At 42.9% G+C, this 24,465-nt stretch overlaps 1 protein-coding gene across 1 annotated transcript in view; it reads left to right on the top strand.

Moving 5' to 3' along the window:
* The window catches only part of cacna2d3a (calcium channel, voltage-dependent, alpha 2/delta subunit 3a), an 838,535-nt gene extending 817,939 nt beyond the window's left edge, over positions 1-20,596 (top strand). The window contains exons 24-26 of the mRNA XM_078210160.1: positions 13,086-13,195; positions 17,267-17,349; positions 19,600-20,596. Of these exons, the coding sequence (XP_078066286.1) occupies positions 13,086-13,195; positions 17,267-17,349; positions 19,600-19,692 (286 nt within the window). The 3' untranslated portion in view covers positions 19,693-20,596. The remainder of the gene's footprint in view (positions 1-13,085; positions 13,196-17,266; positions 17,350-19,599) is intronic.
* The last annotated feature ends 3,869 nt before the right edge of the window (positions 20,597-24,465 follow it).

Below are 24,465 nucleotides of genomic sequence, written 5' to 3'. Positions count from 1 at the left end.
TCCTTTGTCTCGTCTGCTTGGCAGAGTTTCGCAGCTGGTCTGCGTCCTGAGCGCAAGTTGAGAATATGGATTCGATCTTGGTTTCCAGGCTGCGGCGTTTGCTGTAGAGTTGGTGTATGAGGTGGTTGAGGAGGGTGAGAGAGGTGCGACGGCAAAGTCTCTCAGCGTAGTCTGTGTTATAGGTTGACCTGAGTGGGTTCGTGATCTGTAGTCCTTTCGGTATCTTGTCTGCTTTCTTGCATCTTTGTAGAAACTTGATGTCTGTGTCGATATGCGCGATCTTCTTGGCGATCCTCTCCACTTGGAGCCGGCAGTTTGCGGTGTCTATGGTAGTCATGATGTGGAGATGCCGGCGTTGGACTGGGGTAAACACAGTAAGAAGTTTAACAACACCAGGTTAAAGTCCAACAGGTTTATTTGGTAGCAAAAGCCACACAAGCTTTCGAGGCTCTGAGCCCCTTCTTCAGGTGAGTGGGAATTCTGTTCACAAACAGAACTTATAAGACACAGACTCAATTTACATGAATAATGGTTGGAATGCGAATACTTACAACTAATCCAGTCTTTAAGAAACAAAACAATGGGAGTGGAGAGAGCATCAAGACAGGCTAAAAAGATGTGTATTGTCTCCAGACAAGACAGCCAGTGAAACTCTGCAGGTCCACGCAACTGTGGGAGTTACAAATAGTGTGACATAAATTCTGATTCTAGGATCGCATGATAAAGACTCAGGAGGAAAAAAGCAGAAATATTTATGTGAAATAGTGTGACATAAACCCAATATCCCGGTTGAGGCCGTCCTTGTGTGTGCGGAACCTGGCTATCAGTTTCTGCTCCGCGACTCTGCGCTGTCGTGTGTCGCGAAGGCCGCCTTGGAGAACGCTTACCCGAATATCAGAGGCCGAATGCCCGTGACCGCTGAAGTGCTCCCCAACAGGAAGAGAACAGTCTTGCCTGGTGATTGTCGAGCGGTGTTCATTCATCCGTTGTCGCAGCGTCTGCATAGTTTCCCCAATGTACCATGCCTCGGGACATCCTTTCTTGCAGCGTATCAGGTAGACAACGTTGGCCGAGTTGCAAGAGTATGTACCGTGTACCTGGTGGATGGTGTTCTCACGTGAGATGATGGCATCTGTGTCGATGATCCGGCACGTCTTGCAGAGGTTGCTGTGGCAGGGTTGTGTGGTGTCTTGGTCACTGTTCTCCTGAAGGCTGGGTAGTTTGCTGCGGACAATGGTCTGTTTGAGGTTGTGCGGTTGTTTGAAGGCAAGAAGTGGGGGTGTGGGGATGGCCTTGGCGAGATGTTCGTCTTCATCAATGACATGTTGAAGGCTCCGGAGGAGATGCCGTAGCTTCTCCGCTCCGGGGAAGTACTGGACAACGAAGGGTACTCTGTCCAGTGCCAGGGACCCGGGTTCGATTCCCGGCTTGGGCCACTGTCTGTGTGGAGTTTGCACATTCTCCCCATGTCTGCGTGGGTTTCCTCCGTGTGTTCCAGTTTCCTCCCACAGTCCAAAGATGTGCGGGTTAGGTGGATTGGCCATACTAAATTGCCCCTTAGCATCAGGGGGATTAGCTAGGGTAAATACATGGGGTTATGGAGATAGGGCCTGGATGGGATTGTGGTTGGTGCGGACTTGATGGGCCGAACAGCCTCCTTCTGCACTGTAGGGATTCTATGATTGGGATTCTATGATTTCCAAACTAGGGTGCCCCTGGTGAAGTTGATGGATTTAGCATTTCTGAAGAAAGGTAGGCATGACCAATCGCTGGCCAGGCAATATCAGTCGGTCCTGTATGGTTAGTTCATTCTAATGATGAATAATGTGCGGAGCTCATACAGAAGCTCCCTTGAGGATTCTGGCCAGCCCCTCATGATGATGTTCTGCAGCTGTCTGCATGTGATATCTGCCTGCGGGGCATCTTTGAGTTTCTGGATTCTGCGAGAGGACAGCACAGCACCTCTGTATAGACATGATGTCTATGCCTTCCTCATGATCTGTTTGGACTGTAGTGAGCAGGAAGGCTCTCGAAAGGCAATCATCAGCCAAGTACAGCTCCTTACCATGTTAGTAGATAATGCTGAGATTGTAGCGTACAGCCTTTAGTATCATGCGCTGCAGTCGTGCAGACTGAGTGTGAAGAGACTTTTGAACTATTGTTACGAGTGGCTGATGATCAATTTCAACACTTAAAGGACAACCAGACAAGAAGTCATGGAATTTCTGACTGGCGACGAGTTCCTTTTTGATTTGAGCAAAATGAGTCTCAGTGTCAGTGAGGGCCTTTGAAGCAAAGGCTATGAGTCTGTCATTCTGGATGCAGACTGCACCAAGTCTGTGCTGGGAGGCATCTGCTGATTTGAGTATGGATGCTCAAATGTCAAAGTATTGTGGCATGGGTGAGGCTGAGAGTGCCTGTTTGAGTCTGTTAATCATGATGTGGAGATGCCGGCGTTGGACTGGGGTAAACACAGTAAGAAGTTTAACAACACCAGGTTAAAGTCCAACAGGTTTATTTGGTAGCAAAAGCCACACAAGCTTTCGAGGCTCTGAGCCCCTTCTTCAGGTGAGTGGGAATTCTGTTCACAAACAGAACTTATAAGACACAGACTCAATTTACATGAATAATGGTTGGAATGCGAATACTTACAACTAATCCAGTCTTTAAGAAACAAAACAATGGGAGTGGGGAGAGCATCAAGACAGGCTAAAAAGATGTGTATTGTCTCCAGACAAGACAGCCAGTGAAACTCTGTAGATGGTGTAGTTCCTTTGTCTCGTCTGCTTGGCAGAGTTTCGGAGCCTTCAACATGTCATTGATGAAGACGAACATCTCGCCAAGGCCATCCCCACACCCCCACTTCTTGCCTTCAAACAACCGCACAACCTCAAACAGACCATTGTCCGCAGCAAACTACCCAGCCTTCAGGAGAACAGTGACCAAGACACCACACAACCCTGCCACAGCAACCTCTGCAAGACGTGCCGGATCATCGACACAGATGCCATCATCTCACGTGAGAACACCATCCACCAGGTACACGGTACATACTCTTGCAACTCGGCCAACGTTGTCTACCTGATACGCTGCAAGAAAGGATGTCCCGAGGCATGGTACATTGGGGAAACTATGCAGACGCTGCGACAACGGATGAATGAACACCGCTCGACAATCACCAGGCAAGACTGTTCTCTTCCTGTTGGGGAGCACTTCAGCGGTCACGGGCATTCGGCCTCTGATATTCGGGTAAGCGTTCTCCAAGGCGGCCTTCGCGACACACGACAGCGCAGAGTCGCGGAGCAGAAACTGATAGCCAGGTTCCGCACACACAAGGACGGCCTCAACCGGGATATTGGGTTTATGTCACACTATTTCACATAAATATTTCTGCTTTTTTCCTCCTGAGTCTTTATCATGCGATCCTAGAATCAGAATTTATGTCACACTATTTGTAACTCCCACAGTTGCGTGGACCTGCAGAGTTTCACTGGCTGTCTTGTCTGGAGACAATACACATCTTTTTAGCCTGTCTTGATGCTCTCCCCACTCCCATTGTTTTGTTTCTTAAAGACTGGATTAGTTGTAAGTATTCGCATTCCAACCATTATTCATGTAAATTGAGTCTGTGTCTTATAAGTTCTGTTTGTGAACAGAATTCCCACTCACCTGAAGAAGGGGCTCAGAGCCTCGAAAGCTTGTGTGGCTTTTGCTACCAAATAAACCTGTTGGACTTTAACCTGGTGTTGTTAAACTTCTTACTGAGTCTGTTAAAGACAGCTGTGTGGAGCTCCTGCCAACACCATTTGACATTCTGGTAGAGGAGCTGAGTCATGAATGTTGCAAGTTTTGAAGTTTCCTCATCTCATGGGAACTGCCAGAACCTACAATTTGCATCTCAGCTGCTGGAAACCTTGGCATTTGGCATCTCTGCTGTCACCTGTTTCACTGTCTTCATAGGGTGATGAGATCTGAGCAGTGCATTGTTTAAGTGCACTGGCTCAATGTAAATCCTGACCATACCATCTTTCTTTACTGCAGCCACCATTGTTAAAACCCATTATGTGACCTTGACTATCAGAATTATAACACCTCATGCTGCCATCCGATGCAGCTCACTGGCTACTTTCTGCTTCCATGGCTGTTGGTACTCTACCCAGAGCAGACTGTTGGTGGCATCGAGTCACCCAATCTCATGAAGCATTTTACTGATGGCTTCCCAATGACATCAGTTGAGGAGGTCTTTGTTCTCTCTCATTTCTGGGGCCTATTGTTGCAGAGCATGTACATCTGGACCAAGTTGGATGAGCCCCAGTGTGATGCTGTCCTGAAGACCTTTCCACTCGGGTCGACTATGTGAATCTTGAAAGTGCCCTGTGTGCAATGGAGAATGGCAACACCTTCCATATGGCCACAAGGTCCACCTGGGTGTGAGGGTCCAGTACTGCATATGGGTCTAGTTCCCATAGCATTCAACTGGACAATACACTTTGCTCCAATGTCTATCTACCTTCGGTTTTGCATTGTTGCAAACATGTTCGAGGTGGTGACACCCTTTTCTGTGACAATGTCGACACTCTCACAATTGAGTGTTGTTGGAGGCTTAGTGGTTTGTTTTTTTTATTCATTCATGGGACATGGGCATTGTCAGTTGACCAGCATTTATTGCCCATCCCTAGTTGCTATGGCTCTGGAATCACATGCAGGCCAGACCAGGTAAGGGATTTTCACAGTAACTTCATTGCAGTGTTAATGTTAACCTACTTGTGACACTAACAAATAAACTTAAACTTAGTTTCCTTCCCTAAAGGACATTAGTGCACCAGATGGGTTTTTCCTGACAATCGACAATGGTTTCATGATCATCAGTAGGTTCTTAATTCCAGATTTTTTTTTATTGAATTCAAATTCCACCATTTGCCGTGGCGGGATTCGAACCCTGGTTCCCAGTACATTAGCTGAGTTTCCGGATTAATAGTTTAGTGATAATGCCACTGGGCCATTGCCTCCCCACATGCTCTAGTTGAGCTCCAGTTCATCCACTTTGCTGATGCTCTTAACCTTGGAGGACTGATCAGCTGCATTGTGACTCTTGTCAAAAGAAAATTTTGATCTACAGCATTTTGCGAAATGATTCCACTTTCCACATTTGTTCCAGTGTTTGCCATATGCAAAATGGGGTGATAGCCGCCACAGTTGGGGCAGGGCATGCCCTGTACCGCAAAAACTTCTGTTTCTTGCCTAAACTCTTGCTGCTTTTATCAGACTATTCAATTAGCATACAAATGCTAATGGCTGTTTGGAATGTTAAATCTTTCTCTCACAGTAGTTGCTTGCAGATTAGGTTGCTGTGAACCCCACAGACTATTTGATATCTGACTAACTCATCAGGTAGGGTGCCAAACCTGCATTTCTTTTGCAAGATTTTCAGAGTTGATTATATCGATTCATCAGATCTTTGGTACAGTGATTAGCACTGCTGCCTCACAGCTCCAAAGACCTGAGTTCGACTCCCGGCTTGGGTCACTGTCTGTGCGGTGTCTGCACGATCTCCCAGTGTCTGCATGGGTTTCCTCCAGGTGCTCTGGCTTCCTCCCACAGTCCAAAAGATGTGCTGGTTAGGTGCATTGGCCATGCTAAATTCTCCCTCCGTGTACCCGAACAGGAGCCGGGGTGTGGTGACTCGGGGATTTTCACAGTAACTTCATTGCAGTGTTAATGTTAACCTACTTGTGACGCTAACAAATAAACTTAAACTTAGTTAAATGTGTGTCTGTCAAGTAATCTGGTTTTCACTGGCAGGGAAATGTTCTCAAATACTTTTAGAATTGTTTTGGGATCCTCTTTCTCCTCTTCCATTTGAAATACAAAGGATTTGAACTTCTCGATGACCATGGGGCCAGCTAAATTTAGTAAGGTATAAACATATACCTTATTTGATTTATGTGATAATCCAGCACTGCAATATATACACCACTCCTTTCCAAACTTGGTCCAGTTGTCCACGATATCTTTATCAAATACAAGAGGGCCGATGTGGCAAAGTCCTTGTGCTATGCTACCAACTCCTGACACCAACTAGATGTGCTGGGTTCCCAAAGACTGGCCAGCAAGTACTTGTAACAAACAATACTTTATTGACTAGCTGAGCACACAGTGCGAAGAAGCTTTTTGACGATTGTTATGAGTGGCTGATGCTCAGTTTCAACACTTAAGGGGCAACCATATATGAAGTCATGATATTTCTGACAGGCGACAAGTTCCTGTTCGATTTGAGCATAACAAGTCTCAGTGTCATGCCTGCACTCTGCCCGCACTCCAGGAGATCTCACGCTTCCGTCATGTAACCTCTTAAGTAGCCACATCATCACATAACCACTCAGTCTACAACTATCTTGCAGATAAATTTTAATTATTTAATCTCCAATGGGTGATATATATGTGGCTGAAGGAAATTGCTGGCAACTTAGTTCCAATGTAATCCAAAATTAAATAAAAAACAATATTCCCAATGATAGGAATGATTTTCAACATTAACACACATTAAGGATATTAAATCGAACACAGTAGAAGAAAGAGAATTTGGTTAATTTAATGTGCTGTTTTTCACCTGCTGATATGCTGATGATGTCAAGAAGCCTGGAAACTTCATACATTTTAGTTCAGTTCAAAGCTAAAAGCACAATCTTGAAACTTCCAAACTCCATCTCCTGGCCTGGATCTTGCTTCCCTTAACTGGGATTTAAATTCACCAAATGTCAGCCAAATCTTGATCAGGCTTTGATGGTATGAAAATACAGCTACCACTCAGCTGGAAAACAGCGATGAAAGGATTGAAGATCAATTATAAAACAGCTATATAAATTGTGTATGACAACCGTAGGAATTTATTGGTACAATTAACTCATGTTATTTTACAATTGATCCATTTTAAAGATGATGCCACAAAGGATCTTACCCCTTTGAAGTTTGACATAAAGGTACGTCACTACTTACAAAGTGATGGTATCCTTGCAATTTTTGAGGCCTTCAGCATTCAGTGATGTTTGCAGCAACAGGCAGTGTATCTCAGAACATGTACAATGCCATGTCATTGAGGAATATAAGTAAGCTCCCCACACTCTGCTCTGTTCCTACCCTAGCTGAGAGTTGTATAGTTTATTCTGCAGTGTTGGGGGTGGGGGTTGGGGGAGTGTAGGAGAAGTCTGTTAGTGTTTCCACCTGGCAACTGTTTATATACTTGCTGGCAACTAGTCAAGAACCACATTGGCAAAGGCTTGGGAGCAGACTTCAGACGCAGCTTTGTTATTTCTAATGCTGATGTTCTATTTGATTTCAACATGCTATTATTTTTGAAGTGATGCAGAAAATGGAATCCCTTGAAAGGATTATTACATTTAAAGAGAGACTCTGAGGATATCCATGTATATTATGTACGTACCAAACTTGGCTCAGTGGCAGCAATCATCCCTCTGGTTCAGTGGGTCATAGTTTCAAGCCCAACTTGCACTGTCAAGGAGCCATCGTTTAGATGGGATGCTAAGTCAAGGTCTCATCTGCTCTTTCAGCACTATTCAAAGGTGCAGGAGGGTTCTCCCCTGGTGACATGTCAATGGTTTTGCTTGACCAACACTACTGAAAAGATTATTATCTGGTTGTGATGTTTCTGCGACATTGCATTCTGTGTGAATTGGTTGTAATATTTCCCTACTTTACAACTGTGACCACAATTCAAAATGACTTCATCGGTTGTAAACTGCTTTGGGATGTCCTGACGTCTTAAAGGGGCACAATATAAAAGCAAGTTCGTTCCTTTCCTTTTTATTGTCAAGAAAGCACAAAATTTGACTGCAGAAGTTGATAAAATCTACATATTGTAAAATTAATCCACATCAATCAGCTTAAATGGCAATTTTATTTCTATATAGTTTAACTCAGGAACTAAAAATAAATTTGCCATTGACAAATTAATGGAAACCTATTTCTTAAAGTGCAATAAGTATCATCAACTACAAACATTTTTTCAAATTACTGCAAATTTGAGAGATATACCTTTGCATCAGAGGAGACTGTTCCATTGTTTTTTTTGTATTTAGATTCCATCATTAAAGGCAAAGTAAATAGGAATAAGGAACCTTGGTTCTCGAGGGAGATTGTAACACTGATTAAGAGGAAGAGAGAGTTGTATGAAATGTACAGGCAGCAAGGAACAGATGCTCGAGGAGTATAAAAAGTGCGAGAAGCTACTTAAGAGGGAAATCAGGAGGGCTAAAGGAAGACATGAGGTTGCTTTGGCAGACAGAGTGAAGGAAAATCCAAAGAGCTTCTATAGGTATGTTAGGAGCAAAAGGATAGTGAGGGATAAAATTGGTCCTCTTGAAGACCAGAGTGGTACACTGTGTATGGAACCAAAAAAGATGGGAGAGATACTAAATGGTTTTTTTGCATCCATATTTACTGAGGAAACGGGCATGGAGTCCACGGAAATAGGGCAAACAGGTAGGGAGGTCATGGAACCTTTACAGATTAAAGGGGAGGAGGTGCTCGCTGTCTTGAGGCAAATCAGAGTGGATAAATCCCCAGGACCAGACAGGGTATTCCCACGGACCTTGAGGGAAGCTAGTGTTGAACTTGCAGGGGCCCTGGCAGACATATTTAAAATGTCAGTATTCACGGGGGAGGTGCCGGATGATTGGAGGGTGGCTCATGTTGTTCCGTTGTTTAAAAAAGGTTCCAAAAGAAATCCGGGAAATTATAGGCCAGTAAGTTTGACATCGCAGGTGGGCAAGTTATTGGAAGGTGTGATAAGGGATAGGATCTACAAATATTTGGATAGACAGTGACTTATTAGGGAGAGTCAACATGGCTTTGTGCGTGGTAGGTCATGTTTGACCAATCTATTAGAGTTTTTCGAGGAGGTTACCAGGAAAGTGGATGAAGGGAAGGCGGTGGATGTTGTCTACCTGGATTTCAGCAAGGCCTTTGACAAGGTCCTTCATGGGAGGTTAGTTAGGAAGGTTCAGTCGCTAGGTATACATGGGGAGGTAGTAAATTGGATTAGACACTGGCTCAATGGAAGAAGCCAGAGAGTGGTTGTGGAGGATTGCTTCTCTGAGTGGAGGCCTGTGACTAGTGGTGTGCCGCAGGGATCGGTGTTGGGTCCAGTGTTGTTTGTCATCTATATCAATGATCTGGATGATAGTGTGGTAAATTGGATCAGCAAGTTTGCTGATGATACAATGATTGGAGGTGTAGTGGACAGTGAGGAAGGTTTTCAAAGCTTGCAGAGGGATTTGGACCAACTAGAAAAATGGGCTGAAAAATGGCAAATGGAATTTAACGCAGACAAGTGTGAGATATTGCACATTGGAAGGACAAACCAAAGAAGAACGTACAGGGTAAATGGTAGGACTCTGAAGAATGCAGTTGAACAGAGGGATCTGGGAATACAGGTACAGAATTCCCTAAAAGTGACGTCACAGGTGGATAGGTACATTGGCCTTCATAAATCGGAGTATCGAGTATAAAAGTTGGAGTGTTATGGTAAGGTTATATAAGGCATTGGTGAGGCCGAATTTGGAGTATTGTGTACAGTTTTGGTCACCTAGTTACAGGAAGGATGTAAATAAGGTTGAAAGAGTGCAGAGAAGGTTCACAAGGATGTTGCCGGGACTTGAGAAGCTGAGTTACAGAGAGAGATTGAATAGGTTGGGACTTTATTCCCTGGAGCGTAGAAGATTGAGGGGAGATTTGATAGAGGTGTATAAGATTTTGATGGGTATAGATAGAGTGAATGCAAGCAGGCTTTTTCCACTGAGGCTAGGGGAGAAAAAAACCAGAGGGCATGGGTTAAGGGTGAAAGGAGAAAAGTTTAAAGGGAATATTCGGGGGGGGCTTCTTCACGCAGAGAGTGGTGGGAGTGTGGAATGAGCTGCCGGATAAAGTGGTAAATGCGGGATCACTTTTAACATTTAAGAAAAACTTGGACGGGTTCATGGATGAGAGGGATGTGGAGGGATATGATCCAAGTGCAGGTCAGTGGGACTAGGCAAAAAATGGTTCGGCACAGACAAGAAGGGCCAAAAGGCCTGTTTCTGAGCTGTAATTTTCTATGGTTCTATGTAAGACCAGCCTCAGTATCATCAAAACTGATTATAAAACTGGCAAACTTAGCAATATTGAATAAGACTTGCAGGAGATCTGTGATCAATAGGGAGTCAATAGAGTTATTTGCAATCCATTTTATATTACATCTGTATGTGCATCCTGTCATTGACCGACTGAAATTATGCGAACATACAGACAAACTGGGAGCAGGAGTAGGCCACTCAGCCCTTCAAGCCTCCTCTATCAATCAATTAGATCATGACTGATCTGACTGGAACCACCCACCAACCCCCAGTAACCCTTCACCCCCTTGTTAATCAAGAATCTTTCTACCTCTGCCTTGTAAACATTCAAAGGCTCTGCTTCCATCACCTTTTGGCAGGGTGTTCCAAAGGCTCATTACCCTCTCAGAGAAAAATAACTTCTAGACTGGAATTTTCCCGTCCTGGGAATCGTAGCAGGGTGGGGGGGGGGGGGGGGGGGACCATGCAAAGGTCCATTGACCCCGTGCAGGATTTTCTGGTTTTGGGCCAAGTGTGGCTAGAAAGACCCGCCCCTGATCTCAGTCTTAAATGGGAGGCCCCTTATTTTTAAATACTGGCCCCAGTTCTAAATTCTCCCACAAGAGGAAACATCCTCTCCACTTCGACCCTGTCAACACTCCTCAGGATCTTGTACATTTCAATCAAATTGCCTCTTACTCTTATAAACTCCTGTGGATACAAGCCTTGCTAAATCAGTCCTTCCTCAAGAGGCAACCATTCCCATTCCTGCTATTAGTTTAGTGAACCTTTTCTGAAATGCTTCGAATGCATTTACATCCTTCCTTAAATAAGGAGACCAATACTGTACACAATACTCCCGATGTGGTCACATCAGTGTCCTGTACAACTGAAGCATCACCTTCCAACTTTTGTATTCAATTTCCCTTGCAATAAACAATAACATTCCATTAGCTTTCCTAATTACTTGCTGATTCATTATGATTAATTACACACCATTCTATCGTATTAATACGTCACTGCTCTAGGGCTTTTGACAGATAAAGCACATTTTCCATTCATATATATTTTTTATTAATACATATTGTAAATGGATATTTTCCCAGGTTATTTTTAATTCCTTTAATTTTTCATTACAATAATTCATTGAGAGGCATATTCAGCAATATTACATTACAATCAACATTATTCACTAATATCTATGTCTGTTGATAAGGAGATGATGCCAGAATGGGTCATCCTTTAAAGTTTAAAGTTTTAAAAGTTAAAACTTTTTTTAAAAGTTGAAGTTTTAAAGTTGCAGCGTTAATGTAAGCCTACTTGTGACACTAATAAATAAACTTTAAAACTTTAAACTTTATTATGTTTAGTGTAAAACCCATTCTCTCGCCCAATGGATGAATCTTTCTGTTTGAGACGTGGAGGTGAGTTTCAGTTTGATCATTTTTGTTTCTGGAATTTTAATAGTTTTTCCTAACTTTGTTGAGAATGTTACACTTTCTACCTCTAAACATGTTGTACAAATGAAAATCAACGTAAGACATTATTTAATACCTGTGAATGGTTTGTTACGAAAACGCCTATTTCTGAGTGTTACGCTCAATATTTATGAAGTGTGCTACTGAATGAAATGACATTAATGACAACTTAAAGTAACTTTTAATCACACCAATGATTTAAGGAAAGGAGAGACCATGGGGAAGAAATTTAACAATTGCGAGAAATTCCTATAGGTTAGAAATTAGTGCTAATGGTGCCCCCCCGCCCCTTGGTTGGAGAATCGGTGGGAGCCCGGCGTCACTCTCATGGAGTTGGTCTGACACAGTTTTAGTGCCTCAGGCACTTTACTGGCCAGTGTGGGCCTTTCCCGCTGTCAAGCCCCCAGTGGGGCAGAAATCCCGCACCTGAGAGCTACCAGCCAATCAGAAACTGGCAGCTGTCCATTGCCAGTAGTGCCACCAGGAGCAGCAGCTACCGCCGGTAACATTCCAAGCCTCCTCTCTGAATCCCGAAGCACGGGTGAGTGGGAGTTGCCGACAGGGAGTGGGGGTGAGGAGGTTGGAGGCAGGAGACTGGCTTTCTGCGGCTGCCCGCTTCCTAATGCCGTGTCTCTCCACTGACAACGAGAAATCCCAAAACCCAACAAGGTTTTGTTGGGCAGCCTTTGGGAGGCATGGGAGAGCCGTGTGAGTCCCAATAAATCCCTGAACTACCATTAAATTCCTGTGGGCTCATAGATAGTTGCTCCAAAGTGGCCCATTAGTGATGCTCCTGGACATCCCACTGCTGGCAGGTTGGATTCCTGCATCATACCTTTCCCATCACCAACTTAATTGCGGACAGTTTATCCAATGCATTGAATTTCTTGCAGGTCCTGCTGCCCACTCTCCTGGCCATCCCCACCACCCCTGCTATCATGCCTCCTCTGGCAGGTTCCACTAAATTCAGCCCAATATCTTTTAGGGATGGATAGATTTGTATTAGAATTGCCTAGGTTTCCTTTGTTCCCTGTGACACAAACAATGGAATTCGATTCAAATTAATTTGATTAATCATAGAATCCGACAGTGCGGGAGGAGGCCATTTGGCCCATCGAGTCTGCACCAACCACAGGCCCTATCCCCATATCCCCATGCATTTGCTAAGGGGCAGTTTAGCATTGCCCGTCCCCCTAACCCGCATATCTTTGGACTGTGGGAGGAAACTGGAGTACCCGGAGGAAACCCACGCAGATACGGGGAGAACGTGCAAACTCCACACAGACAGTGATCCAAGCCAGGAATTGAACCCGGCTCCCTGGTGCTGTGAGACAGCAGTGCTAACCACTGTGCCACCGTTGTCGCCCCTGAATCTAAGAATAAACTTTCACCGCACTACCTATTCAAGTTGCACGTACTGGTGGATGTTTAAGGAAATGATGCTCATCTCATGATGCTTCAATAGTTAAATAATGTGTTTCATTTATGTCTGTTGCAGGTCATTTGTCATCCAGCAGATTCCAAGCAGTAACCTCTTTATGGTAGTTGTTGATGCCAGCTGTGATTGCGCTATTGGACCAATTACAATGGACCCTATAGAAATAATGTATATCCTTTAATAAAGGCAATAGGTTTTATCTGGGTTTTTTTATTCTTAATTTTATGAATGCAAGTTTTCCAGCCAGTCGAGGTAGTAAAACAGATGTGTAATGAAAACACCTCAAAATACTATCTGTATCTATTTATAGGACATAATGCCTGTGTAACTTGGCAGCAGCCACCAGCGTTATGTGGTTATTTTGGAAGACACCCAAGCAGGTCTGGATTAGTCCACAATTTGTTTCATGTCAGTTTAATTAGCTTCACTTATATTTAGTTAGAGCGAGTAATATTTTTTTCCTTACATAGATACAGGTCCTTTTGTGCTACGTTTAGGAATTTGGAAATCAACATAGAGCAACTTGCCCTCGGTTTCAGCCTCAGACTATTCAGTTACCTGGTTGCAGTAAATGCCATTCAGACTCTCCAGCATGTGACTGGGTGCTTGTTCCATTGACCATCCAGTGGGGCATATTCCATCACCATCCTTGGGTATGTCCCTTCCTACCTACCTAACAACCAAGCAGAGGTAGCATACAGCCAGGAGGGTGTGGCCCTGGAGTCCTCAACATTGACTCCAGACTCAGTCTCGTGGCATCAAGTCAAGCATGGGACAAGGAAATGTTCTGCTCATTGCCACCTCGTACCCTCCATCGACTGTTGAATCAGTTGTCCTCCATGTTGAACGCCACTTGGAAAAGATATGGAAGGTAGCCACTTGGAAGAGATATGGAAGGTAACCATGCAGAATGGTTCGGGGATTTAATTGTCCATCAGCAAGAGTTTCCCATATCTCAAATCATCAGCACAATAATGGAAGCTGTCATCAGTGTTATCAAGCAGCACTTACTCATGAGTAGCTTATTCGTCAATAGTCGGTTTGCATTCTGTCAGAATCACTCGGCTCCTCATCTAATGACAACCTTGGCTGAAAGAACTAAAATCCAGAGGTGAGATTTCATGGGTTATGAGGATCACTGACAAAGGCAGCATTTGTTGCTCATCCTTGAACTGAGTGGTTCATTGTCTAGCATAAAGCATGGTGATTGTTGGAGACCAATTATCTCTGCCCCAGGACATCGTTGCAGGAATTCCTCAGGATAGAGTCCTAGACCCAACCATCTTCAGCTGCATCATTACTGACCTTCCCTCCATGATGTTGTCAGAAGGTGGGGATGTTCACTGATGAGTACATAGTGTTCAATCCTTTCATAATGCCTTCGCTAATGAAGCAGGTTGAGTCTCTATGCAGCAAGACCTGGACAACATTCAGGCTTGGGCTGATAAATGGCAAATAAAACTTGCAAATACAAGTGCTGGGTAATGACCATCTCCAACAAGAGAACCATCTCCCCAAAGCATTCCATAACTTTACCATCACTGAATCCCCCATCATTAGCATCCTGGGGTTACCACTGAGCAGAATTGGTCTACTTCTGCTCCTATTTCTTAAGATGTTATGATCTAGAAATTTAACTGGACTGAGCACATAAAAACAATGGCTCCAACAGCAGGTCAGATGCTGAGAGTTCTGCATTGAGTAACTCATCACCTGACTCCCTAAAGCCTGTCCACCATCTACAGAGGCATAGGTCATGAGTAGGAACAAATACTCCCCATTTGCTTGGATGTGTGCAGCTTCACAAAGCTCAAATCCAGGACTCTCCATCCACCATCTTAAACACTCATCGCTAGCCGGACGCTGGTACACAATAACAGCATTGTGTACCATCTATAAGATGCACTGCAGGAACTCACCAAGGCTCCATTGGATTCACTTTCCAAAACTATGAATTCTACCAAACAAGCAAGCTGGCACACGAGAACATCACCACCTGCAAGTTCCCATCCAAGTCACCCACCACCAGTTTGGAAATTTATCACCATTCCTTTGCTGTCCCCAGGTTAAAATCCTGGAAATCCCTTCTTAACAACAACACCATTGGTGTACCGATATACCAAAGGATTTCTGCCGTTCAAGAAGGTGACTCACCACTGCCTTCTCAAGGGTGATTAGGGATGCGTAATAAATGCAGACCTTGCCAGTGATTTCCACATCACATGAATGAATAAAACAAAAATCATGAGTTGAAATATGTGAATGGTTCAATACAATAGTACTTACTCCAAGATTGATACAGTCACACACATTGTACTATCTCCATGAGGCCTATACAGAGCAGGAAGTCATCACAAGACATTCTGTCAGCTCAGCATCACACTGGACATTGTCAGGATGACTCCATTTTTTTTCCCATTTTAATAGCGAAATTAATAATGAAAGATTATCACCTGAACACCCAGATCTGAATTTAGGAAGCCCACAGAAGCGACATGTGTGCAAAGACAAGCTCTGTTTTTTATTTTATTCATTCGTGGGACATGAATTTATTGCCCATCCCTAGTTGCCCGAGGAGAGTCAACCACATTGCTGTGGGTCTGGAGGCACATGTAGGTCAGACTGGGTTAGGACGGCAGATTTCCTTCCCTAAAGGATATTAGTGAACCAGATGAGTTTTTCCAACGATCGACAATGGTTTCATGGTCATCAGTAGATTCTCAATCCCAGATATTTTTTATTGAATTCAAATTCCACCATCTGCCATAACGGGATTCGAACCCAGGTCCCCAGAGCATTAGCTGAGTTTCTGCATTAGTAGTCTAACGATAATATCACTAGGCCACTGCCTCCCCAATTAATTATCCCTGTACCCCTGACTAAAAACAACCTCAATCTCAAGGATTAACCACGTTGCAATTAATTAATGGGTACAGATCATCTTCTTCCCAGATATTGCAGATGACTTCAGTACATGCAAAATTTATATAATCTCAGGATGTTGGTGTTGAGCGGGTGATTCATTCCGAACATTTTGCTGAACCCTGACCAGCAGACAGTTACACCTGCTGGCCTGATATAGTGAGTAAGATCAGTCAGTGAGTGAACGAGATCAGTGTCTAGGCCGCCATTTATTGACGCCCACTGTTTGCCTTGAAAAGGTGGTGATGAAATTAAATGGCTTTCCCAGCCACTTCAGAAGCCTGTTAAGAGTCAACTGTGAGATGGGAGTCACCTCTAGGCCAGGAAGAACTTCCCTTCCCTGAAAGACATCAAAAAACCTGTTAGGATTTTAGAACAAATCAGCAACTTCATTGTCACTTTATTATTGTTAAATATATTTATTTCCAGATTTTCTTTAACTAAATTAACTTTCTCAAATTCAGTTTTCTTCATCTTGAAAGCAAAATATTGTGAATGCTGGAAATCTGAAATAAAAACAGAAAACGCTGTATAAGCTCAGCAGGCCTGGCAGAATCTGTAGAAAGGTCATGTGGCGGCACGGTAGCACAGTGGTTAGCACAGTGGTTAGCACTGCTGCCTCACGGTGCCAGGGGCCTGGGTTCAATTCTCGGCTTGGGTCACTGTCTGTGTGGAGATTTGCACATTGTCTGCATGGATTTCCTCCGGGTGCTCCGGTTTCCTCCCACAGTCTGAAAGGTGTGCTGGTTAGGTGCATTGGCCATGCTAAATTCTCCCTCAGTGTATCCGAACAGGTGTCATAGTGTGGTGACTAGGGGATTTTCACAGTAACGTCATTGCAATGTTAATGTCAGCCTACTTGTGACACTGATATACTTAACCTGGACTTGAAACATTAACTGTGCATCTGTCTCCACAGATGCTGCCAGACCTGCTGCGTTTATCCATCGTTTTCTGTTTCTATTTCTTCATATTAGTAGTACAAGCCTCTGAATTACTAGCCCAACAACATAACTGCTGTGCTGCCCGACTGTGTTGCCATTGTTCTGTATAGCTCAAGTGCATTTATAAATCGAGCATGCAACAGATTGCATATTAATAAATATATGTTAATGTTGGTCTATATCTACTGGTCACTACACAATTCGTAGCATTATAATATTCTCATCAGTCTCCAATCTGTCTTCATTTTCTTGAATCTTTGCTGAGTCCTACCATGATTTTCCAATCAGTTTAGCTGCACTGCAATTAAGAACATGCATTAAAATACAATATTGTAAGAAAGCATTTGAAACTGACACTCCTTAACTACAGTGAACATAATGAATCACTGAAATGTGATCACCTCAGATCTCAGAAAATCAGAAGACGCCCGGATTCCTGTCATCCGTTCCATGCTGAAGTAAGCAATTATATTTAAAACAGATTATTCAAATTATATGAAATAAATATTTTAGGAATCAGTTAACCTGTTGTTCTCAATGAGACAGGAAGCTTGTATTCTCTTTCCATAGATGCATAATATGTATAAAGGTAGATGTTCTATCGTATGAATTAAAATTGTTGTATGCATGCATATGCAACCAAATGTGTGTGCTGCTGCTGATGTTGGTATGGTCATTTGGATTTTTACAGCAGTAATGATGATGTAACTGTTAGTGCTCAGCATCATCACTCCACTGAAATTGACAAAATATACAACGTCTGCAAATGCGCAGATTAACGTGGAATTCCAGAAGTTGCTACGAATAATTACCCTCCCCCTGCCCCCCCCGCCGAGTTCATTTCCAAAACAAAGAAGCATAGAAACTAGAAGCAGGAGGAGGCCATTTAGCCCTTCGAGCCTGCTCTGCCATTCATTATGATCATGGCTGATCATCAAATTCAATATCCTGGTCCCCCCCCCTTCCCCCCCATATCCCTTGAGCCCCAAGTTTAAAGTTTATTTATTAGTGACACAAGTAGGGCTTATATTAACACTGCAATGAAGTTACTGTGAAATTCCCCTAGCCGACACACTCCGGTGCCTGTTCAGGTACACTGAGGGAGAATTTAGCATGACCAATGCACCTAACCAGCACATCTTTCGCTCTGTGGGAAGAAACCGAAACACCTGCAGACAAGGGGAGAACATGCAGACTCTGCACATACAGTGACCCAAGCCAGGAATCGAATCCGGGTCCTTGGCACTGTGAGGCAACAGTGCTAACCACCATGCCACTGTGCCACCCACAAAAGCATCGCCCAAACAGGGACTTGAATCCTGGACCCTCGGATTAAAAGTCAGATGCTCTACCGAGTGAGCTATCCCGGCTTCTATAGCTAATTTCTTCTTGAAATCAGACAACATTTTGACTTCAAACAGTCAATAAATTGACAAGCACTTCCACTCTGACATTGATAGCCTTGCTTTAGAAAACCTTTGAAAGAGTTAAAATTTGTTGAATGAAGTATACTTGGGTTTTTAATCGTATACTAACTTCATAATTCCTGCTCTATGCTCTCTCAGGTCCTGAAAAGCTAAGCTTCCATTTCTGGAGTGCCTGATTTCTCCAAAATGACAAAATGTTCTGCATTCTTTTAAAGTGTTTTTTTTAATAAGATATTTTAGCTACTAGCTAAATCCATTTAAGTATTTGTCATTTGATTCACTATGTGAGCATTTGAATCGTTAATATGTTTGCCTGCTTGCTGACATCACTGCTGATGCAGGTCTTGATGTCTTGACTTGGGGTCAAATTTAAGCTGGTTTGGAAAAGGGGACATGCACACCACAGAGGTCATTCGATCTTAATAGACAGCTTTCTTTAATGTCAGTGGTGAGTGCCGTTGCCTCACCGCTAAATGCAAAATCCAGGCCAAGCAATTTTCACTTCTTTACAGGATTGGAGTGATATTAAAGTGTTATTGTTGCCCATGCATTATTGCTATGAAAATACCATAAAACTGCAATTAAAAAAGTTTTCATCTGAAATAGGGATTATTGAAAATCATCCCACTATGTGGCAATTTGCATTGCTCGCCCATCCTGCCACCAGGGAACCCACAGCGGGGCTCAAATTCGGCAGGACTGGAAGATCCTGCCAGCGGGAAGGGCCAGAAAATTCCACTCATGGTCACCAGACGAAACCTTCCCCCACTTTATTATCATTATCCAATGCTTATCTTTTTTGACTAGAATCATGAACATTTTATGTCAAAAACATCATGTTCAAGAGGTAATTTTATCCTATGAGTGAGCAAAGTTAGATTTGACATCTTTCCCCGTTTTATTTTTAAATAAAAAGAAGTTTTAAATTTAAAGAGTTTCGTCTTGGCAGGAGAGCTCAAAACCACAGTTTGCTCCTCCTGCTCCATGTGGGAAGCTGAGCACAATTCCAGTGCCTGGGACTAGCATGGGTGCAGGAAGTGTGCCCATCTGCAGCTCCTGGAAAGCTCTGGTTTCAGAACTGGAACAGTGGTGGGGACCCCGTGGAGCATCCACTAGTCCGAGAGCATCGTGGATAGCACGTTTAGAGAGGTGGTCACACCACAGCTGAAGGGACTTGAGGAAGGAAGGGAATGTGTGACCGCCAGGCAAATTATTGTCCTGCCTACATCATTAATTTTGTAAAACGTTTTAAAAACTTAAAAATATATTTAATCATTTCAGGAAAATGCAAGAGAATGTGGCGGCGCTCTGGGCCTGAGACCTTGCCTTGCGATTCTCCTGCTTCCTCTCCTTGTGGCATCATCTCAGAGGTGACAGAAACTCAAGCACTAGAATTTTGGCATGCTGAATCCATGGGAAGAATCATAAACCGAACGACAAGTTTCGAGGAAATGCCAAGCAGCGGAAAAACTCCTACATTACACAAAGCATTAGAAACTGAAAACTTTTGGTGGGCCCACACTGCAGGTAACTGTTAGAAGAGAAGTAGGTGAACGATTTGCAACTTATGCAAAATATATACAGGTATTGTCATTATGGTAACCATAAACTGTGAGACTAAAAATTCACTTTGCAGATATCATTGGTGATTGATTGTTTTGAACCCTGCCTTATCCTTCAGAGATTGAACCTGTTTGTGTACATTTTTAAATAAATGATCTCTTGAGAACAGCAGGTTTGATGTAGCATGGAGTACCTTTTATTGTGTCAATTGTTAACTCTATGTTCCATGGATGTTTTTTTTTATTTCTCTATATCATTTGTACATGACTTTAATATTAAGGAACCCAGTTAGTAGTTGTTCCTGTACACAGACCGTTTACAGTGTTAAAATATTGTCAACTAGTTGCTGAACTCCCACTAGAAATAGATATGGAATGCAGAATCACCTCTTCAGCAGACTTTTCAATTCAGAAATCAATTCTATATATTTCCGCATCGACCAATGTTTCGATTGAAATGCTCATTCATTTTAATTAGCGGTTTGTTGTTTTACTGTAAGTCTTCATTTCCACACACAAAAAAGGTGGGATATTGAAGCAAGAATTATTCTTAGTACACCTTAAAAAAGTGTTCTTTGCAGCTTTCCAAATATGCACGTTTTGTATGATATGCTCAGTGATGCTGAATATTATTAAAGAGGAATATTGGAGAAATGTATGAATATGCGTAGAATATTTGATCATTCACATTATTCTGAATAAAGAGAAACATTATCAAATGTTCGCATCTTTATTTTAATCCAGAAACACTGCTGCATTTTGGTAATTAGAAATAATTCAATACATTCAGCGAACAGAATCGCAAGTCAGGATCTGGGTCAATATTCTTAATATTTCTATTTAAAGGACACCTGTTACATTCAAATGACACGTCAAAGAAATGAACCGGTGTTGTGTTAAATTTATTGCCGCTGTGTGTAAACTCTTAGCAACTCTAAACTGATTCGCTAAAATAATAGTGATCCACTAATTTCATTTGATTTGATTTTGATTGGATTTATTATTGTCACATGTATTGGGAGGCAATTACAGTGAAAGGCATTGTTTCTTGTGCGCTATACAGACAAAGCATACCATTCATAGAGTACATAGGGGAGCAGGAAAGGAAAGGGTGCAGAATGTTACAGTCATAGCTCGGGTGTGGAGAAAGATCAACTTAATATAGGTTTGGGTCCGTTCAAAAGTCTGATGGCAGCAGAGAAGAAGCTGTTCTTGAGTCGATTGGTACACGATGTCAGACTCTTGTAACTTTTTCTCAAAGAACAAAGAAAATTACAGCACAGAAACAGGCCCTTCGGCCCTCCAAGCCTGCACCGACCATGCTGCCCGACTGAACTAAAACCCCCCACCCTTCCGGGAACCGTATCCCTCTATTCCCATCCTATTCATGTATTTGTCAAGACGCCCCTTAAAAGTCACTATCGTATCTGCTTCCACTACCTCCCCCGGCAGCGAGTTCCAGGCACCCACCACCCTCTGTGTAAAAAACTTGCCTCATACATCTCCTTGTCCCTCGCACCTTAAACCTATGCCCCCTAGTAATTGACCCTTCCACACTGGGAAAAAGCTTCTGACTATCCACTCTGTCCATGCCTCTCTCAATCTTGTAGACTTCTATCAGGTCGCCCCTCAACCTCCATCATTCCAGTGAGAACAAACCAAGTTTCTCCAACCGCTCCTCATAGCTAATGCCCTCCATACCAGGCAACATCCTGGTAAATCTCTTCTGTACCCTCTTCAAAGCCTCCACATCCACGACCAGAATTGAACACTATATTCCAATTGTGGTCTAACTAAGGTTCTATTCCAAGTGCAGCCTAACTAAGGTTCTCGATGGAAGAAGGTGGAAGAGAGTATATCCAGAGTGCATGGGGTCCTTGATTATGGTGGCTGCTTTTCCGAGGCAGCGGGAGGCGTAGACAGAGTCAATGGGTGAGAGGCTGATTTGAGTGATGGCCTGGACTACACTCACAACCCTTTGTAGTTTTTTGTGGTCTTGGTCAGAGCAGGAGCCATACCAAGCTGTGATGCAACCAGAAAGAATGCTTTCTATGGCGCATCTGTAAAAATTGGTGAGAGTCGTAGCAGACATGTTGAACTTCCTCAGCCTTCTAAGAAAGTAGAGGCATTGGTGGGCTTTCTTAACTATAGCATCGGCATGGAAGGACCACATGAAGCTAATTCATCCAGATTGTGAATTTATATAAATTAACGCTTAGCAGTTCATCCTGTTTTTAACATAATAATTGAGATGTGGAACTGCCGCTTGAAAAAAGAGAGCAAAACATTGACAAAATATAAATGCTGTAACAGATGTTAAAACAAATAATTCAATAATTTAAAAGATCAAATTTATTGCAGAAGGATCTATTTTTAAGAAGTTGTGAATGTGATCATATTTTTGTGTGCCTTTAGGTACGTAAGATTGAGAGATTGTTTGTAACTGTAGAAGGTGAGAGAACAGTTAGAAATGTACAGGTAAACCATACAAAGAGGAGAAAGAAACTGCATGCGGCTCACAGAGAGAGTAATTGAGACGATACAGAAATAAGAAAGACCAAGATAAAAAGAGATTCAGAAAGGTGACAACAAATTTTTAGGTGTCCAGATCACCAACAATCTCTCCTGGTCCCCCCATGCCAACATTATAGTTAAGAAAGCTCACCAACGCCTCTACTTTCTCAGAAGATTAAGGAAATTTGGTATGTCCACAAAGACTCCCACCAACTTTTACAGATGCACCATAGAAAGCATTCTTTCTGGTTGTATCACAGCATTATATGGCTTCTGCTCTGCCCAAGACCGCAAGAAACTACAAAAGGTCATGAACGAAGCCCAGTCCATCATTCAAACCAGTCTCCCACCCATAGACACTGTCTACATTTCCGCTGTCTCGGAAAAGCAGCCAGCATAATTAAGGACCACACGCACCTCGGACATACTCTCTTCCACCTTCTTCCGTCAGGAAAGAGATACAAAAGTCTGAGGTCACGTACCAACCAACTCAAGAACAGCTTCTTCCCTTCTGCCATCAGACTTTTGAATAGACCTACCTCGCATTAAGTTGATCTTTCTCTATGCTCTAGCTATGACTGTAACACTACATTCTGCACCCTCTCCTTTCCTTCTCTATGAATGGTATGCTCTGTATAGCACGCAAAAAACAATACTTTTCACTGTATACTATACATGTGACAATAATAAATCAAATTAAGTCAGATATAACATTACATTCTGCACCCTCTCCTTCTCAATGAATGGTATACTTTGTCAGTATAGTGCGCAAGAAACAATACTTTACACTTTGTACCAATACATGTAACAATAATAAATCAAATCAAATAAAAGAAACTGCATGAAAAAGAGAAGGAAATATAAACAGAAAGAAGGAGAAATATAGGCCTAAAATTTGCAGTCAACAGTGGCCCAAACCACTGAAGCTGCCCACAGAGAATTAACAATCTCTGTGATGGGGATTTCCCCTTTCTGACTGAAGTTTAAATTCAGCACCTAATCAAGGAGATCTCCAGGCATCCAGCAAGCAGATCAAGCAACCAATCCCATTGAAATATTCTTACAGACAGTAAACCAGGAGGTTAAAAAGCATCAATTTCTCTTCACTTCTAATTCACATCTTCAGTGAGTAAAATAAATGATTATGGATTAGGGAGGAAGCCAAAACATTATAAACAAACTTGTAAAAAATTCGAAGGATGTAGATTTACAGTGAGACTATTGGTGTAAAAGTGGAAGGTTTTATCAGTTCTCTGAGTGCTTAGGACTCGTGTTTTGGGAGATCTCAACACTGCAGCCTCTTGAAAAGCATTGGATCAACGCTCGCAACCTCGGGATGTTCACCTTATTCTGCGTATGTGAAGCTGCTCTCAGTTTCAATGGAGAAATCACAATGATTTCACCGACAACACTGATGCAAACTCTGGGCCATAAAACGTAGACTGCAAGATGAACAGAGTAAGTTGTCAAAGGAACAAATTCTTTTCATCCTTGAGCGACACCACAGGACATCAACAAAATTATTAAATCAAGCCAACTAGTTATGAAATCATTTTAAAGCATCCAGAACACCGGGCTGCTATAAAAGTGTTCCTGCAAAGAAATGTTGTATGTTGGGATGAGTTACGCAACCCTGATAAAACTGGAGCTGCACGTGCTCAGGGCAGTAGTGGGGGGGGAGTTGGGGGGCAGGCCTCACACTTATTTCGCAATCAATCCTTCACTCAGTGAAGCTCCCAAAATGATGTGGAAACTGTCGGGAATGAGGTACAGAATACTATCCTGCTCACTTCCGAGCTTCTGCTGCAAGAGGATCAACAAAGGAGGCCAAATCTTTTGGAAGAAGAGAGGCTACTCTACAAAGCCAGCAGCTCAATGTACAGAAAGAACTCGCCAAACTGTTCAATGTGTGCAGATGCCTGCAGAATTACAAAAGTAAGTGGATCCTCTTTTCTGTACATACGTGCTTTCCCTTCATGGAAAGCATGGCACACTAAATGCGTTTCTCCTCTACCTATCTCAGTGGTGTCTCCTTTTCCTTGGTATTTTTCCTCCTAAAAGTGGGTTCAGG

The sequence above is a fragment of the Mustelus asterias genome, chromosome 3, assembly GCF_964213995.1.
Source record: "Mustelus asterias chromosome 3, sMusAst1.hap1.1, whole genome shotgun sequence".
In the NCBI taxonomy this organism is placed as follows: domain Eukaryota; kingdom Metazoa; phylum Chordata; class Chondrichthyes; order Carcharhiniformes; family Triakidae; genus Mustelus; species Mustelus asterias.
This window is presented reverse-complemented; position numbering and strand designations above follow the sequence as displayed.